Consider the following 20,215-nt stretch of genomic DNA (forward strand, 5'->3'; position numbering starts at 1 on the left):
GTTCCCAGCTACATAACAAATTAAGTTTCAATGGCGCGCTTGACTCAGTAATCCACCGGTTTCCCTCGTTGAAAATGCATACAAAATGAATCCCGTAAACTTCTTCTAAACAAGTCAAACAACGTTCCTAATCAATCCTCAGGTACCCTATTATGTAAATAAAAGGGGGGGGGGGGGGGGGGGGGGGGGCGGACTCTGGATGCATTGTCCTCGGGTTTTCGCCTGCAATATCAGTTATGTTATACACAGACAATATTTTAACAGTTTTGGAAACTTTAGCATGTTTTCTATCCAAAACTACCATATCCCATCTTCTGGGCCTGAGTAACAGGCAGTTTACTTTGGGCACCTCATTCATCCAAACTTCTGAATACTGCCCCCTAGCACGAAGAAGTTACTGCTGCTGGTGACCACACCAGATACTGACTGTTACTTTTGATTCCCCCGCCCCCCTTGTTCAGGGACACATTATTCCATTTCTGTGGAACTTGTTCAATTTATTTCTCAGATGTTGAAACTTGTTATGTTCATACAAATATTTACACATGTTAAGTTTGCTGAAAAAAACGCAGTTGACAGTGAGAGGACGTTTATTTTTTAGTTTAGTTACTGTCCCAAGGATGGAGGTTTAAACAAGTGGAAAAATGGACACTGAAACAGGATATTGACAAGCCAGATGCAGAAGGAAATGGGCATTATGCAATAATTACTGCAGTCACTTCCACATGGTGTCAATAAGTGAGCACCCCTTAAAAAGCATTACCCTACACATGGTGTCAATAAGTGAGCACCCCTTAAAAAGCATTACCCTACACATGATGTCAATAAGTGAGCACCCCTTAAAAAGCATTACCCTACACATGGTGTCAATACGTGGGCACCCCTTAAAAAGCATTACCCTACACATGGTGTCAATACTTGGGCACCCCTTAAAAGCATTACCCTACACATGGTGTCAATACGTGGGCACCCCTTAAAAAGCATTACCCTACACATGGTGTCAATACTTGGGCACCCCTTAAAAGCATTACCCTATACATGGTGTCAATACGTGGGGACCCCTTAAAAAGCATTACCCTACACATGGTGTCAATACTTGGGCACCCCTTAAAAGCATTACCCTACACATGGTGGCATTCACAGTAGTATGTCTACACACTAGTGAGTCAAAATTCATATTAGTTCAAGTAAGAGTCTGAGCATGCACACTTTTTTTTTTTTTAAAGGTACTAGCTTGTTCATTAGTAAGCCTTTAACCAGTTTACATGAATCTCATCTCTCTCTCATCCCTATCTCATTCTCCCTCTACAGGCTCCTCCTCTGCCATCATTGTCTTGACGGTAACATTCTGTTGTTCTGAGGACAATAAGAATCCATGCTGGACTCCCAGAACCCACCGGAAGCCCCTTTTCTGATATTCAGGAAGTGAGCCAGCAGTCCTCCACTGCTTTTTGTAGATATTCCACAAGGCAGCTGGGTGAAAAGCTGTGTGTCTATGCAACCTGCCCAGAGTGGTGAGGTGTCTCCTCCTAGAGGACTGGAGGGGGAGGGCATTACTCCTGCCTCCACCACCAGCCGTGGTGGAAAAAGTACCCCATTGTCATACTTGAGTAGAAGTAAAGATACCTTAATAGAAAATGACTCAAGTAAAAGTGAAAGTCACCCAGTAAAATACTACTTGAGTAAAAGTCTAAAACGATATGGTTTTAAATATACATCAGTATCAAAAGTACATGTAATTGCTAAAATATACTTAAGTAAAAGTACAAGTATAAATAATTACAAATTTCTTATATTAGGCAAAGCAGACGGACACATTTTATAATTTTTTTCATTTACAGATAGCCAGGGCCACACTCCAACACTCAGATATCATTTACAAACACAGGGCCACACTCCAACACTCAGATATCATTTACAAACACAGGGCCACACTCCAACACTCAGATATCATTTACAAATGACGCATTTGTGGTTAGTGAGTCTGCCAGATCAGAGGCAGTAGGGATGACCAGGGATGTTCTCTTGATAAGTGTGTGAATTAGACCATTTTCCTGTCCTGCTAAGCATTTCAAGTGTAACGAGTACTTTTGGGTGTCAGGGAAAATGTATGGAGTAAAAAGTACATTTTCTTTAGAAATGTAGTGAAGTAAAAGTTGTCAAAAATATAAATAGTAAAGTACAGATACTCCCAAAAAAACTACTTAATTGCTGTCTGGCACAATAGCTGACAAAACTGATGACCGCATTTCTTTTGTATATATTTAGTTAAAACTGGCAACAACATCACACACAAAGACTACTGACTCGATACACGTTTCCCTTTATTAATTCTGTTTGTGGGCTGATACAAACTTTCTCTGAGTTGGTCCCCCCCCTTGAGTCTACGTCATAGAATCGCTGGTCTTTTGTATGTTAGTACATAGAAGTTGTCTTTGGGCAAGAAAATAAGAAAAAAAAAATTTGTAACGTAATATATTTTTTTTACTGCCTATTTTGGAACCATATGGTTTGGTTCTGTAGGTAAAATAGTATTCTAATGAGAGAAATATTAACAGCCAAGTCACCAAGAGACTTTTATGGAATAAACTTTTTTTTCTTCTAATCTTGTAAATTTACACTATTTATAAAATGTATATTTATTGCTTGAAAATATTTGTTGATCGAATGCTGTAATTTTTTCCCCCAGATTACCTGCCATTTAAAGGAGTTGTCATTTTATACACAACCCTTCCTACGTTTTCTATATGAATAAAACTGCTTTAGCAAAGCATTTTTCCAGAGACTCCTTGAAATGGTTTTATTGTTTGAGTCATTAAACAGAAGTTGTCTTTATTTACATCTGGAACTTCTCTCGTGTTTCTTCTCTAGTTTAATCTCTCCTCCGGTCAGCAGCACAGAGCTGCTGACCGCTTCACTACCTGATACTGGCTAGCCAAGGTCAGATACTGACCGCTTCACTACCTGATACTAGCTAGCCGAGGTCAGCTACTGACCGCTTCACTACCTGATACTGGCTAGCCAAGGTCAGATACTGACCGCTTCACTACCTGATACTAGCTAGCCGAGGTCAGCTACTGACCGCTTCACTACCTGATACTAGCTAGCCGAGGTCAGCTGCTGACCGCTTCACTACCTGATACTAGCTAGCCGAGGTCAGCTGCTGACCGCTTCACTACCTGATACTAGCTAGCCGAGGTCAGCTACTGACCGCTTCACTACCTGATACTAGCTAGCCGAGGTCAGCTGCTGACCGCTTCACTACCTGATACTAGCTAGCCGAGGTCAGCTGTTGACCGCTTCACTACCTGATACTAGCTAGCCGAGGTCAGCTGTTGACCACTTCATATCCTGATACTAGCTAGCCGAGGTCAGCTACTGACCGCTTCACTACCTGATACTAGCTAGCCGAGGTCAGCTGCTGACCGCTTCACTACCTGATACTAGCTAGTCGAGGTCAGCTACGGACCGCTTCACTACCTGATAGTAGCTAGCCGAGGTCAGCTGCTGACCGCTTCACTACCTGATACTAGCTAGCCGAGGTCAGCTGCTGACCGCTTCACTACCTGATACTGGCTAGCCGAGGTCAGCTACTGACCGCTTCACTACCTGATAGTAGCTAGCCGAGGTCAGCTGCTGACCGCTTCACTACCTGATAGTAGCTAGCCGAGGTCAGCTGCTGACCGCTTCACTACCTGATACTAGCTAGCCGAGGTCAGCTACTGACCGCTTCACTACCTGATACTGGCTAGCCGAGGTCAGCTGCTGACCGCTTCACTACCTGATACTAGCTAGCCGAGGTCAGCTGCTGACCGCTTCACTACCTGATACTAGCTAGCCGAGGTCAGCTACGGACCGCTTCACTACCTGATAGTAGCTAGCCGAGGTCAGCTGCCTATTTTGGAACCATATGGTTTGGTTCTGTAGGTAAAATAGTATTCTAATGAGAGAAATATTAACAGCCAAGTCACCAAGAGACTTTTATGGAATAAACTTTTTTTTCTTCTAATCTTGTAAATTTACACTATTTATAAAATGTATATTTATTGCTTGAAAATATTTGTTGATCGAATGCTGTAATTTTTTCCCCCAGATTACCTGCCATTTAAAGGAGTTGTCATTTTATACACAACCCTTCCTACGTTTTCTATATGAATAAAACTGCTTTAGCAAAGCATTTTTCCAGAGACTCCTTGAAATGGTTTTATTGTTTGAGTCATTAAACAGAAGTTGTCTTTATTTACATCTGGAACTTCTCTCGTGTTTCTTCTCTAGTTTAATCTCTCCTCCGGTCAGCAGCACAGAGCTGCTGACCGCTTCACTACCTGATACTGGCTAGCCAAGGTCAGATACTGACCGCTTCACTACCTGATACTAGCTAGCCGAGGTCAGCTACTGACCGCTTCACTACCTGATACTAGCTAGCCGAGGTCAGCTGCTGACCGCTTCACTACCTGATACTAGCTAGCCGAGGTCAGCTACTGACCGCTTCACTACCTGATACTAGCTAGCCGAGGTCAGCTGCTGACCGCTTCACTACCTGATACTAGCTAGCCGAGGTCAGCTGTTGACCGCTTCACTACCTGATACTAGCTAGCCGAGGTCAGCTACTGACCACTTCATATCCTGATACTAGCTAGCCGAGGTCAGCTACTGACCGCTTCACTACCTGATACTAGCTAGCCGAGGTCAGCTGCTGACCGCTTCACTACCTGATACTAGCTAGCCGAGGTCAGCTACGGACCGCTTCACTACCTGATAGTAGCTAGCCGAGGTCAGCTGCTGACCGCTTCACTACCTGATACTAGCTAGCCGAGGTCAGCTGCTGACCGCTTCACTACCTGATACTGGCTAGCCGAGGTCAGCTACTGACCGCTTCACTACCTGATAGTAGCTAGCCGAGGTCAGCTGCTGACCGCTTCACTACCTGATAGTAGCTAGCCGAGGTCAGCTGCTGACCGCTTCACTACCTGATACTAGCTAGCCGAGGTCAGCTACTGACCGCTTCACTACCTGATACTGGCTAGCCGAGGTCAGCTGCTGACCGCTTCACTACCTGATACTAGCTAGCCGAGGTCAGCTGCTGACCGCTTCACTACCTGATACTAGCTAGCCGAGGTCAGCTACGGACCGCTTCACTACCTGATAGTAGCTAGCCGAGGTCAGCTGCCTATTTTGGAACCATATGGTTTGGTTCTGTAGGTAAAATAGTATTCTAATGAGAGAAATATTAACAGCCAAGTCACCAAGAGACTTTTATGGAATAAACTTTTTTTTCTTCTAATCTTGTAAATTTACACTATTTATAAAATGTATATTTATTGCTTGAAAATATTTGTTGATCGAATGCTGTAATTTTTTCCCCCAGATTACCTGCCATTTAAAGGAGTTGTCATTTTATACACAACCCTTCCTACGTTTTCTATATGAATAAAACTGCTTTAGCAAAGCATTTTTCCAGAGACTCCTTGAAATGGTTTTATTGTTTGAGTCATTAAACAGAAGTTGTCTTTATTTACATCTGGAACTTCTCTCGTGTTTCTTCTCTAGTTTAATCTCTCCTCCGGTCAGCAGCACAGAGCTGCTGACCGCTTCACTACCTGATACTGGCTAGCCAAGGTCAGATACTGACCGCTTCACTACCTGATACTAGCTAGCCGAGGTCAGCTACTGACCGCTTCACTACCTGATACTAGCTAGCCGAGGTCAGCTGCTGACCGCTTCACTACCTGATACTAGCTAGCCGAGGTCAGCTGCTGACCGCTTCACTACCTGATACTAGCTAGCCGAGGTCAGCTACTGACCGCTTCACTACCTGATACTAGCTAGCCGAGGTCAGCTGCTGACCGCTTCACTACCTGATACTAGCTAGCCGAGGTCAGCTGCTGACCGCTTCACTACCTGATACTAGCTAGCCGAGGTCAGCTACTGACCGCTTCACTACCTGATACTAGCTAGCCGAGGTCAGCTGCTGACCGCTTCACTACCTGATACTAGCTAGCCGAGGTCAGCTGTTGACCGCTTCACTACCTGATACTAGCTAGCCGAGGTCAGCTACTGACCACTTCATATCCTGATACTAGCTAGCCGAGGTCAGCTACTGACCGCTTCACTACCTGATACTAGCTAGCCGAGGTCAGCTGCTGACCGCTTCACTACCTGATACTAGCTAGCCGAGGTCAGCTACGGACCGCTTCACTACCTGATAGTAGCTAGCCGAGGTCAGCTGCTGACCGCTTCACTACCTGATACTAGCTAGCCGAGGTCAGCTGCTGACCGCTTCACTACCTGATACTGGCTAGCCGAGGTCAGCTACTGACCGCTTCACTACCTGATAGTAGCTAGCCGAGGTCAGCTGCTGACCGCTTCACTACCTGATAGTAGCTAGCCGAGGTCAGCTGCTGACCGCTTCACTACCTGATACTAGCTAGCCGAGGTCAGCTACTGACCGCTTCACTACCTGATACTGGCTAGCCGAGGTCAGCTGCTGACCGCTTCACTACCTGATACTAGCTAGCCGAGGTCAGCTGCTGACCGCTTCACTACCTGATACTAGCTAGCCGAGGTCAGCTACGGACCGCTTCACTACCTGATAGTAGCTAGCCGAGGTCAGCTGCCTATTTTGGAACCATATGGTTTGGTTCTGTAGGTAAAATAGTATTCTAATGAGAGAAATATTAACAGCCAAGTCACCAAGAGACTTTTATGGAATAAACTTTTTTTTCTTCTAATCTTGTAAATTTACACTATTTATAAAATGTATATTTATTGCTTGAAAATATTTGTTGATCGAATGCTGTAATTTTTTCCCCCAGATTACCTGCCATTTAAAGGAGTTGTCATTTTATACACAACCCTTCCTACGTTTTCTATATGAATAAAACTGCTTTAGCAAAGCATTTTTCCAGAGACTCCTTGAAATGGTTTTATTGTTTGAGTCATTAAACAGAAGTTGTCTTTATTTACATCTGGAACTTCTCTCGTGTTTCTTCTCTAGTTTAATCTCTCCTCCGGTCAGCAGCACAGAGCTGCTGACCGCTTCACTACCTGATACTGGCTAGCCAAGGTCAGATACTGACCGCTTCACTACCTGATACTAGCTAGCCGAGGTCAGCTACTGACCGCTTCACTACCTGATACTAGCTAGCCGAGGTCAGCTGCTGACCGCTTCACTACCTGATACTAGCTAGCCGAGGTCAGCTGCTGACCGCTTCACTACCTGATACTAGCTAGCCGAGGTCAGCTACTGACCGCTTCACTACCTGATACTAGCTAGCCGAGGTCAGCTGCTGACCGCTTCACTACCTGATACTAGCTAGCCGAGGTCAGCTGTTGACCGCTTCACTACCTGATACTAGCTAGCCGAGGTCAGCTACTGACCACTTCATATCCTGATACTAGCTAGCCGAGGTCAGCTACTGACCGCTTCACTACCTGATACTAGCTAGCCGAGGTCAGCTGCTGACCGCTTCACTACCTGATACTAGCTAGCCGAGGTCAGCTACTGACCGCTTCACTACCTGATACTAGCTAGCCGAGGTCAGCTGCTGACCGCTTCACTACCTGATACTAGCTAGCCGAGGTCAGCTGCTGACCGCTTCACTACCTGATACTAGCTAGCCGAGGTCAGCTACTGACCGCTTCACTACCTGATAATGGCTAGCCGAGGTCAGCTACTGACCGCTTCACTACCTGATACTGGCTAGCCGAGGTCAGCTACTGACCGCTTCACTACCTGATACTAGCTAGCCGAGGTCAGCTGCTGACCGCTTCACTACCTGATACTAGCTAGCCGAGGTCAGCTGCTGACCGCTTCACTACCTGATACTAGCTAGCCGAGGTCAGCTGCTGACCGCTTCACTACCTGATACTGGCTAGCCGAGGTCAGCTACTGACCGCTTCACTACCTGATACTGGCTAGCCGAGGTCAGCTGCTGACCGCTTCACTACCTGATACTAGCTAGCCGAGGTCAGCTACTGACCGCTTCACTACCTGATACTAGCTAGCCGAGGTCAGCTGCTGACCGCTTCACTACCTGATACTGGCTAGCCGAGGTCAGCTACTGACCGCTTCACTACCTGATAGTAGCTAGCCGAGGTCAGCTGCTGACCGCTTCACTACCTGATAATGGCTAGCCAAGGTCAGCTGCTGACCGCTTCACTACCTGATAGTAGCTAGCCGAGGTCAGCTGCTGACCGCTTCACTACCTGATAGTAGCTAGCCGAGGTCAGCTGCTGACCGCTTCACTACCTGATAGTAGCTAGCCGAGGTCAGCTGCTGACCGCTTCACTACCTGATAGTAGCTAGCCAAGGTCCAGTTGTGCAGTGGTGGGTATACCCACTTCGTTTTGTCGGCATTGAGTATACTCCTTAATCCCCACGATGTGTATCAAAGTAGTGTAGTGGAGGTATACGCCATGTCAATTAATAAGGCTGATGGAACAGATCAGAACGTTTAGCTTATAGTGTTGATAAACTGCTTCTTCACATTTTAAGCACAGCAATGTGCACAAGGTGGTAGGCCTACTCGCAAATGTTCCAAAATGCAATTTGCGGGAAGACACGGTTATAAAATGCACACCACACATGCGAGCAGTTTCATGGACAGAGATGGAAATATCCCATTAGGAATTTAGAAAGAGGGGAGATCTAAAGATGCAAAAACTACATTTGGGTTGCTAATATAACTAGGATAATGCTTTTGGCTGCTAGACTATGAAAGAAAGTTGATTTGAAAACCAAAAGAACAGGAGAGAGCATATGAGGAAGTATTTTTTAAATAATTGCCTCCACGTTTCTATGGTGGGATTTTGGCTATAGGCTGCTTTGAAGCAAGGTAAGACATAGCGATGCTAATGATAGGTCTTAACAGTCTTCTGGTAGATGGAATGGCTTTCCCGAAATCCTCCATTCAACGTTAACTGTTGTATCTCCAAAGTAGCATATGCTTACCTGGCACAATGATATTGTGTTTATTTGCATCAATAATCCATCTTGTGTGCACTACAGAAACCAAGGTGCCTGCACAGTAAAATAAAGGGTAGCTACACTCAAATCTACATTTCTAAGATTTTCCCCAGACCCTCAAAGGTGGTGTCCTGATGTGGTTTAAGGATTGTTGTGGACTTAGAACATTCTATGTTGTTTTTCTAGAAAAAGAAGTGGGACTTTTAGAGAGAACCTGAAGAAAATTAAACCTCTGAAGCCTGTGAATTTCTGACTCAGTTGATAGCCTCATGTTTCAATAGTAGTTCTACTATTAGCCTACTTGTACAACTTGGGTTGGCCTTACTGTGAAAGACCATTTATGGGATTGATCATTTTAGGTCATTCAGCGTGTCACTTTTTGAGATTTTGAGAAAAAATTAAGAGTATACCCACTTCTCCAGGCATCAATACACCACTGCAGAGGTCTGAAGCAGGCAAGCGGCAGGCAAGCATTACTACTAGGGCTATCAAACGGTTTTAAAAAATGTAATCGAGTTAATCGCTGGATTCACATACTGAGACCACACCATACTTTCCCACTCAAACGCTGCTGCTACTGTTCCCTGTTTTACTCATATTATTTTTACTCTGCCTACAGTGCCCTTTAGAAAGTATTTACACCCCTCGACTTTTGTTGCTGGTTTTCCAATGCCTCGCAAAGAAGGGCACCTATTGGTAGATGGGTATAGAAAAAAAGTAGACGTTGAATATACGTTTGAGCATGGTGAAGTTATTATTTACACTTTGGATGGTGTATCAATACACCCAGTCGATACAAAGATACAGAAGTTCTTCCTTACGCCGTTTCCGTAGAGGAAGGAAACCTCTCAGGGATTTCACCTTAGTATTGCGGAGTAACTACAATATTGTTGATCCATCCTCCGTTGACTCCTATCACAGCCATTAAACTGTAACGGTTTTAAAGTCACCATTGGCCTCGTAAATGACATAGTGAACAGAAGGTAGCCTTTCCATTCCAAAACAATAAGGCACTAAAGTAAAACTGCAAAAAAATCAACTTTGTCCTGAATACGAAGCATTTTGTTGGGGGCAAATCCAACACAACACCACACTTCATACACTAAACAAAAATATAAATGCAACATGTAGTGTCAGTCCCATGTTTCATGAGCTGAAATAAAAGATCACAAATTTTTCTTACGCACAAAAAAGCTTATTTCTCTCAAATGTTGTGCACAAATTTGTTTACATCCCTGTTAGTGAGCATTTCTCCTTTGTCAAGATAATCCATCCACCTGACGGGTGTGGCATATCAAGAAGTTGATTAAACAGCATGATCATTACACAGGTGCACCTTGTGCTGCCTACAAATGTTGTTTTAGAGAATTTGGCAGTACGTCCAACCAGCCTCACAACCGCAGACCACGTGTAACCACGCCGGCCCAGAACTCCCCACCACGTTTCTTCACCTGCGGGATCGCCTGAAACCAGCCACCCGGACAGCTGATGAAACTGGGGTTTGCACAAAGAATTTCTGCACAATCTGTCTGAAACCGCCTCGGGGAAGCTCGTCGTCCTCACCAGGGTCTTAACCTGACTGCACTTTGGCGTCGTAACCAACTTCAGAGACGTGTGCTCTTCATGGGCAGATGGCAGACAGCGTGTATGGCGTCGTGTGGGCGAGTGGTTTGCTGATGTCAATGTTGTGAACAGAGTGCCCCGTGGTGGAGTTATGGTATGGGCAGGCATAAGCTACGGACAGCGAACACATCATTTTATTGATGGCGATTTCAATGCACAGAGATACCGTGACGAGAACCTAAGGCCCATTGTCGTGCCATTCATCCGCCGCCATAATCTCATGTTTGATAATGCACGGCCCCATGTCAAAAGGTCTGTACACAATTCCTCGAAGCTGAACATTTCCCAGTTCTTCCATGGCTTGCATACTCATCAAACATGTCACCCATTGAGAATTTTTGGGATGCTCTGGATCGACATGTATGACAGTGTGTTCCAGTTCCCGCCAATATCCAGCAACTCCGCACAGCCATTGAAGAGGAGTGGGACAACATTCCACAAGCCACAATCAACATATTGAAAATCTATGGCAAGACTTAAAAATGGCTTTCTAGCAATGATCAACAACCAACTTGACAGACCATGAAGAATTTTAAAAGAATAATGTGCAAATATTGTACAATCCTGGTGTGTAACGCTATTAGAGACTAACCCAGAAAGGTAATTCTAACATGTATTGACTCTGAATACTTATCTCATTTACATATTTCTGTATCTGATTTTCAATACATTTGCAAACTTTTCTTAACATGTTTTCACTTTGTCATTGTGGAGGGCAGCCTGCCTGCAGAGTGCTATAAATTTACCAGAATATTACATCTTCATCCTATAAGGTTTAAGGCAGTGCGATGTTACAGCTGCTTCTCTTTAGACATATAGCCAGTAGTAGGGCGGATTGACCATCTAGCAATATGCATCCAACAAATTTGTAGAGTCACAAGCTTGATGTAGTCATTGCGTGCTATGAATGAGACCAAATACTTACTTTTTACTACTTTAATACACATAAGTTAACTTTTTACTACTTTAATGGATAAATGTGAATTTGTCCCAATACTTTTGGTCCCCTAAAATGGGGTGGGCTATGTATAAGAAGTGTGGTAATTTCTAAACAGTTCACCTGATATGGATGAAAATAACCTAAAATTAAAGCTGACAGTCTGCACTTTAACTTTACAGTCATTGTATAATTTCATGTCCAAAGTGCTGGAGTACACAGCCAAAACAACCAAATGTATCACTGTCCCAATACTTTTGGACCTCACTGTAGTTAATGTGTAGAGTTTCCACTTCCTTAGGTGTTAAACCCCAAATTCCTGTGATATTACTTAGTGCACATAAATATGTATGTAATTAATCTCTATTGAACAAATATAAATCTGTAAAGGAGTCCTATTTTGACAGTAAAATAAGAGTAACTATAGTCTAATTGTCAACCCCAAATTCTTGACAATCACTGGATTAGGTTGCAGAAAAGCATGCATTCCTGCTTGGACGTGTTAGATGAAATAATGTATTTCTTGAATAGCTCAGTAGTCTATTTATTACATTCTTAATAAAGCACGATGAATTACTTTGTAAGATGACTACTCATGATTTGGTCAGGGGCCAAGGGAAAATGTTAGTCTGGAGGCATGTAATAATAATTGACACATAGGGTAGGTGTTGATTCAGGGGAACACATATGACAGGCACTCATGTGCAATATAACCTAAGCCGTTATCTTAGCCTTTATAACGTATAAGGCATAAGCAGGCAGACAGACAGAGAACAAGAAGAAGCACAGAGTGACAGCAGAGAAGATGCTAGACAGCGCAACAGGGAGGCAAACCAAATGGCTACAGAAGAGGAAGTTCTAGTGGTGAGTTGTATCTCCAGACAGAGGAACAGTTATAGTGGTGAGTTGTATCTCCAGAGGAACAGTTTAAGTGGTGAGTTGTATCTCCAGAGGAACAGTTATAGTGGTGAGTTGTATCTCCAGACAGAGGAACAGTTATAGTGGTGAGTTGTATCTCCAGACAGAGGAACAGTTATAGTGGTGAGTTGTATCTCCAGACAGAGGAACAGTTATAGTGGTGAGTTGTATCTCCAGACAGAGGAACAGTTATAGTGGTGAGTTGTATCTCCAGACAGAGGAACAGTTATAGTGGTGAGTTGTGTCTCCAGACAGAGGAACAGTTATAGTGGTGAGTTGTGTCTCCAGACAGAGGAACAGTTATAGTGGTGAGTTGTATCTCCAGACAGAGGAACAGTTATAGTGGTGAGTTGTATCTCCAGACAGAGGAACAGTTATAGTGGTGAGTTGTATCTCCAGACAGAAGAACAGTTCTAGTGGTGAGTTGTATCTCCAGAGGAACAGTTATAGTGGTGAGTTGTATCTCCAGAGGAACAGTTATAGTGGTGAGTTGATCTCCAGACAGAGGAACAGTTATAGTGGTGAGTTGTATCTCCAGACAGAGGAACAGTTATAGTGGTGAGTTGTATCTCCAGAGGAACAGTTATAGTGGTGAGTTGTATCTCCAGACAGAGGAACAGTTATAGTGGTGAGTTGTATCTCCAGACAGAGGAACAGTTATAGTGGTGAGTTGTATCTCCAGACAGAGGAACAGTTATAGTGGTGAGTTGTATCTCCAGACAGAGGAACAGTTATAGTGGTGAGTTGTGTCTCCAGACAGAGGAACAGTTATAGTGGTGAGTTGTGTCTCCAGACAGAGGAACAGTTATAGTGGTGAGTTGTATCTCCAGACAGAGGAACAGTTATAGTGGTGAGTTGTATCTCCAGACAGAGGAACAGTTATAGTGGTGAGTTGTATCTCCAGACAGAAGAACAGTTCTAGTGGTGAGTTGTATCTCCAGAGGAACAGTTATAGTGGTGAGTTGTATCTCCAGAGGAACAGTTATAGTGGTGAGTTGATCTCCAGACAGAGGAACAGTTATAGTGGTGAGTTGTATCTCCAGACAGAGGAACAGTTATAGTGGTGAGTTGTATCTCCAGAGGAACAGTTATAGTGGTGAGTTTTATCTCCAGACAGAGGAACAGTTATAGTGGTGAGTTTTATCTCCAGACAGAGGAACAGTTATAGTGGTGAGTTGTATCTCCAGACAGAGGAACAGTTATAGTGGTGAGTTGATCTCCAGACAGAGGAACAGTTATAGTGGTGAGTTGTATCTCCAGACAGAGGAACAGTTATAGTGGTGAGTTTTATCTCCTGGGGTGTTTTGACATATTGTATTTGTTTTTGATATTTTTGCTGCGGATCCAACTTTTTCTGGATCCTTAGTCCTCCAACTAAAAGATCCGGAGTTCTCTACTGTATGTTCTCTACTAAACACGCACAGAAAAAGTCAGATCTGCAGCCGTGGCATGACCTGGTTAAAAAAGAGGAGGACCATGTCTCAACAGTCACTGGTACGGGAAATGGTTGACAAACACTAATCTATTGTCAGTGTTGTGTCAGCACTACTGCCTGTGTCTAAGTCGGGTATGTGTGTATGATCTGCCCATAGCCACCCGAACTGCACCTACAGTATCTGAAATATGAAAATGATCAATCAGATCGCCAGGTAGCCTTTTGTTCTAGATGAGTCGCTAGTAGATCGCCAGGTAGCCTTTTGTTCTAGATGAGTCGCTAGTATATCGCCAGGTAGCCTTTTGTTCTAGATGAGTCGCTAGTAGATCGCCAGGTAGCCTTTTGTTCTAGATGAGTCGCTAGTAGATCGCCAGGTAGCCTTTTGTTCTAGATGAGTCGCTAGTATATCGCCAGGTAGCCTTTTGTTCTAGATGAGTCACTAGTAGATCGCCAGGTAGCCTTTTGTTCTAGATGAGTCGCTAGTAGATCGCCAGGTAGCCTTTTGTTCTAGATGAGTCGCTAGTAGATCACCAGGTAGCCTTTTGTTCTAGTGAAGATGAGTCACTAGTAGATCGCCAGGTAGCCTTTTGTTCTAGATGAGTCACTAGTAGATCACCAGGTAGTCTTTTGTTCTAGATGAGTCACTAGTAGATTTCCAGGTAGCCTTTGTTCTAGATGAGTCGCTAATAGATTGCCAGGTAGCCTTTTGTTCTAGATGAGTTGCTAGTAGATCGCCAGGTAGCCTTTTGTTCTAGATGAGTCGCTAGTAGATCGCCAGGTAGCCTTTTGTTCTAGATGAGTCACTAGTAGATCGCCAGGTAGTCTTTTGTTCTAGTGAAGATGAGTCACTAGTAGATTTTGCTAAACTGAATTTTCAATGGATGATAAACGTAGGTCAACTCTGTTTTTGCTAAACTAGAGTAAATTTAAAAAAAACTTTACTTTTGGTCACTCTGGATGTGCATGCCCACTTTGATAACCAAGGCTGATGACTGGTCAAGAATCAAGACGTGCAACTTTTTGATTCTGAAGCATAGATGACAATTTAAAGAACAACTGGCCAAAAATGTATAGGAAATTATACCACCACAAAATGGGCACTTTGGAGACTGGAAGGGCAAAGGGGCATGTGCTGCTCTGCACAGGTAGATCCTCATCTGTGCCCATGCCAAAATCAGGTAAATTAATAAAGCATTACTTTAACGGTTAACATCAATGTCAACTTTTGACATCACATTGTTGTATTTAGCTGTAGATTATGTATTTCGGATGTTTTCAGTGTATTTTGATGGCAATGCGGTTAATCACAATGAAAAAATATTAGTACACTAAAATTACAAAAAGTTAATTAGTTAACTCTGACAGGCCTCATTACTACACAAGCAAGCACTACAAGCTGTTACTACAGACCACATGCACAGCCCTGTGTAGAAGCACCACCCCCTTTGTATGCATAAGCAATTCAGCTCAGTGCATAGTCAATTCCAGCACACACCACCCTGGCATCAGTTCTGTCCTGTTCCATAACGTTCTAAAGTCCCTGTGCCAGTCCAATCTCAAAGCTCTGCAGTCCCACCAGGTTTCAGTATCCCTGGTCATATCTGCACCTGTGGACTTAACATTGTCTATAGCAGGGAAGTATGGGTACTGTAGTCCTGCCATCTCTCTGTATTCCTGGTTGTATCTGCACTCTGGGTATCTGTAGGCGTAGCGTGGGTTGCTGGGCCTCAGGGGTTTAAGCAGGTCCCTCAGAGATCTTACTGCTGCCATGATCCTTCAGCTCGGGTCTGCACCCACTCTCAACAACAGGGACACGTCTCCGGCATACCTGCCTCCGCCTCCCTGGGTAGCCTGGTTGGCTCGGCCACCCTCTCCCTGGATGTGAGCAGCAGTCAGGGCAGCAGGGCTGTGCAGAGCAGAGTGAGGCTCTGGGTGGGGTGGACGGAGCTGCGCGCACCCTGACCCAGGCAGGACAATATGTCAGAGAGAGAGAGAGCGAGACAGAGAGAGGGAGACTGAGTTAAGGGGGAGTCTCAATATTAACCATGGACCTACCCATTGACAGTATAAAATAAATAATTCAAATACTGAGCTATAATTGTATGCATTAAAAAAAGGGGAAATTATTTTATACTAATTCAGTTGCTCAGAGAAAGAGATTTTGTTCAACAAGTACATCTAAAAAAGATAGGGGTCAAAATGATTGCCTTCCCTGTTTTCAACACTCTAGCAACCTTCCCTTGTGAGGATGACACTATTGAGCCTGGTGTACGTGGCCAAAGATCTCTATTTTCATGTCATAGCACCGGTTCCAATCCAAGTGCCAATGCCGTTTAGCAAACTCCAGGCGATGCTATGGTCAGATGACATGGAAACGGAGCTCTTTGGCCATGCTCACCAGTGGTGGGTTTAGCATCGAAAAACAGAAGCATAAGCAGAAAAGTACCTCATACTTGATGTAAAATATTGTGGTGCGTTTTCTATATTATAGGGCTATTTTACTTCCACTGGTGCTGTGGCCCTTGTTAAGGTCAACGGCATCATGAACTTTATCCGGTACCAGGACATTTTCTCCTGGTTGCCTCTGCAAGGAGGCTGACACTTGGCCCCAAGTGAATCTTCCAGCAAGACAATAACCCCAAGCACACATCGAAATCCACAAAGAAATGCTTAATTGACCACAAATCAACATTTTGCCATGGCCTTCTCAGTCTCTGGACTTGAACCCTATTGAAAACCTGTGGTTTGAATTGAAGAGGACAATCCATAAACTCAGTCGAATTATGTCAAGTATAAATAACATTTGCAAAAGAAAATGTAGCATACAATATTGCTCAGTATTTGTATTATTATTTTTTGCTCATCTTTATCAAGGGTGCCAATAATTATGGACCTGCCTGTACATTTTGATACATATACGTATACAATTTCTCTGCATCCATTCCCTATTTTGTAATATCAACAAACAAGTTTGACGATTGCGTCGTCTTTTACTGCTGAGATGGCGATCATTCTAGGGATATACAGTGCCCTCGGAAAGTGCTCAGACCCCATGACTTTTTCCACATTTTGTTACGTTACAGCCTTATTCTAAAATGGATAGAAAAAATATATATATATTCTCATCAACCTATACACAATAACCCATAATGACAAAGCAAAAACAGGTTTTTAGAAATACTGAAATATCACATTTACATAAGTATTCAGACACTTTACTCAGTACTTTGTTGAAGCATATTTGGCAGCAATTACAGCCTGGAGTCTTCTTGGGTATGACGCTACAAGCTTGACACACCAGTATTTGGGGAGTTTCTCCCATTCTTCTCTGCAGATCCTCTCAAGCTCTGTCAGGTTGGATGGGGAGCGTCACTGCACAGCTATTTTCAGGTCTCTCCAGAGATGTTCGATCGAGTTCAAGTCCGGGCTCTGGCTGGGTCACTCAAGGATAGGGCTGTTGCGGTGACCATACTGTATTACCGGCGCCACACCAGCGGTCAAGAGTCTTGAAGCCAGTCAAATTCCACATTACCTTTTTGTCACGGTAAATAGGCTTCTCCAAGCTCTGATGCTGCTGCTGGTCATTAGTAGCCTACCAAACTTGCTAACTGCCTGGTACTCAGCACGCTATTGTCCCTCTAATCACTCTGACATCAATGCAAATGTGTTAGAAAATCAAATCAAACACCTCACGAGAGCCCATGAGCTCATGTTGCGCAACATTTCTATAGGCTATGCAATTGCGGGAGAAAACAGAGTGATGGCCTCTAATTAAAAGACGAGGATCCCATCAGCTTTCTATAGGCTAGGCCTATTATATTTATTTCTCAACTTTCCTAATATTAAGCACATTGCTTATATTCACAACAGGAGTATAGCCTACCTGGCTGTCATGAAAATAAAAATGTAAGGACTGGGTGTCGGAGTGCGAAGTCAGGCGCGGGAAGACAGAGGATTCAATGATAACGTTCATTTAATGAACCACGGATAAACAAAGGCCACCCCACTTGACACTGGGTGCTCACAAATAAACTGCCCCAGACACGGGGAACGAAAACAGTTCAGAATTGTACTCCAACACAAACACGTAACGTCAGACTAACAAACACCAAGCTTACAATAAACAATCCCGCACAAAGAAACGGGCGGGCCGGTTGACTGATAAAACCCAACTAATTAAGAACAAACACAAAACAGGTGTAACCAATGAACACATAAGGAGGGGGAGAAAAGGATCGGTGGCAGCTAATAGGCCGGTGACGACGACCACCGAGCGCCACCCGAACGGGAAGGAGAGCCTGCCTCGGTCGGAGTCGTGACAGAAAAGCGTCCTCCATTCGCCATTTGAGTGAATAGATGACATGTATTTTTGATAAAGGTGCATGATAATAGTCCATTCTAAATCGAAACAAATAACTTCTTAAAATGAAGCACGTTAATCTGCTTTACAAGGGGTGTGGAGCCTAACTGGCATATATAAGCAGCGTGTGAGTTTCAAGTTTGTGGAAGATCATTTTCACTGTAAAAATGCACCTTTTATAATAAAAGCATCACATGCATAATTGCATTTGTGGTCACTTGATAATGTTTTTTTCTGCTAATGGAACATTTGTGCTTATAGACTATTACCATGTACATATTGCTGTGCTTACAATGTGAAGAAATAGCCTAATAGTTTATCAACATTTTAAGTTAAAACAGTTTTTGGGATGCTAAAGGTTGTATGAATTTGGGATCTATCGCATCCCACAACTGTCCCAGACTATGTTTGGAATATTTATTTCTCGCACAGAATCGAATAGGTCGACTTTGGTACTATGGGAGATAGTAGATTGACATAGGCTAGTGCTTTTGCTGTTCGTTAGGCCTACTCATCTTGTTGGCTGACGAAAAGTAAATGTGGACAGTTCTTCCAATATCTTCAATATGCACCTTGGAATTGCATAAGGACGTGGCCAGTAGCCGATGTTTCGCAGCACTCCGGGCCGCAAAAAGCCAACTTTTTTTTAGGGTGCATTACGGCTACAAATGGGATGCTGCCATGAAATTCGAGGCATTAGTGCTTGTCAAATTGTGAATGAGAGGACTATTGGAGTGTGTACAGCCAGCAAAAATCTAAGCAAAGCTCATGCCTTTCACACACCTTTTTTTCAAATCATATTTCTAATCTCATCACAATGTATTAAAAATCAAAACATATAGCCCAACATTTGTAGAACAACTAAAGTTACATTAATAACTGTATATTAAGCATGGAGGAGTACCTATTTCTTTATTAACCGCTCAACACAGAATAGCCGCATGTGCGCACTCCCTCAAATCGTCTAGGAGATAATATTTCATTCAGCTTTATTCAATTGTATTCTTCATACTATAAAATAATATAAAATAGTGCCAATTATAAGCAAATATTGTCTGCCAAATGAACTAGTGTAGCCCACAGCCATTTGGTATAGCCACAGCAGGACCTAACATAAAGACAACTCAGTATGCTACTCTTTTCTTCTGAAATAGACTACATTTTCTTATATCATGCTTCTTTCGACCTGTCTAAAACAAATAATGGATTCATTGTGAAGGTGTAGGCTATATTTCATGGATTATTAGACTTTTTAAATGGGTTGTAGGTTATGTGTGGAAGCCAGGAGATGCTAAATGTGTTTATGTTAATTATCGGTTAATTACCGTAAGACTGACAGTTCATCACCGGCTGATGAAATTTCGTGACTGCCACAGCCCTACTCAAGGACATTGAGACTTGTCCCGAACCCACTCCTGTTTTCTTGGCTGTTTGCTTAGGATCGTTGTCCTGTTGGAAGGTGAACCTTCGCCCCAGTCTGAGGTCCTGAGCGCTCTGGAGCAGGTTTTAATCAAGGATCTCCTTGTACTTTGCTACCTTCATCTTTGCCTTGATCCTGACTAGTCTCCCAATTCATGCCACTGAAATACATCCCCACAGCATGATGCTGCCACCACCATGCTTCATCGTAGGGATGGTGCCAGGTTTCCTCCAGACATGACACTTGGCATTCAGGCCAAAGAGTTCAATTTTGGTTTCCTCAGACCAGAGAATCTTGTTTCTCATGGTCTGAGAGTCTTTAGGTACCTTTTGGCAAACTCCAAGTGAGCTGTCATGTGCCTTTTACTGAGGATTGGCTTCCGTCTGGCCACTCTACCATAAAGGCTTGATCTCCACCTCCCTGACCAAGGCCTTTCTCCTCCGATTGCTCAGTTTGGCCGGGAGGCCAGCTCTAGGAATTGTCTTGGTGGTTCCAAACTTCTTCCATTTAAGAATGATGGAGGCCACTGTGTTCTTGGGGACCTTCAATGCTAC

The 20,215-nt window shown here is 43.6% G+C and overlaps 1 protein-coding gene across 3 annotated transcripts in view; it reads left to right on the forward strand.

Annotated features, from left to right (window-relative positions):
• LOC120058524 (lysine-specific demethylase 6A-like) overlaps window positions 1-1,677 on the forward strand; it is a 115,971-nt gene extending 114,294 nt beyond the window's left edge. For all 3 annotated transcript variants that reach the window (XM_039007243.1, XM_039007244.1, XM_039007245.1), the window contains one exon: window positions 1,312-1,677. In XM_039007243.1, the coding sequence (XP_038863171.1) occupies window positions 1,312-1,338 (27 nt within the window). In that variant the 3' untranslated portion in view covers window positions 1,339-1,677. The remainder of the gene's footprint in view (window positions 1-1,311) is intronic.
• The last annotated feature ends 18,538 nt before the right edge of the window (window positions 1,678-20,215 follow it).

The sequence above is a fragment of the Salvelinus namaycush genome, chromosome 13, assembly GCF_016432855.1.
Source record: "Salvelinus namaycush isolate Seneca chromosome 13, SaNama_1.0, whole genome shotgun sequence".
NCBI lineage: Eukaryota > Metazoa > Chordata > Actinopteri > Salmoniformes > Salmonidae > Salvelinus > Salvelinus namaycush.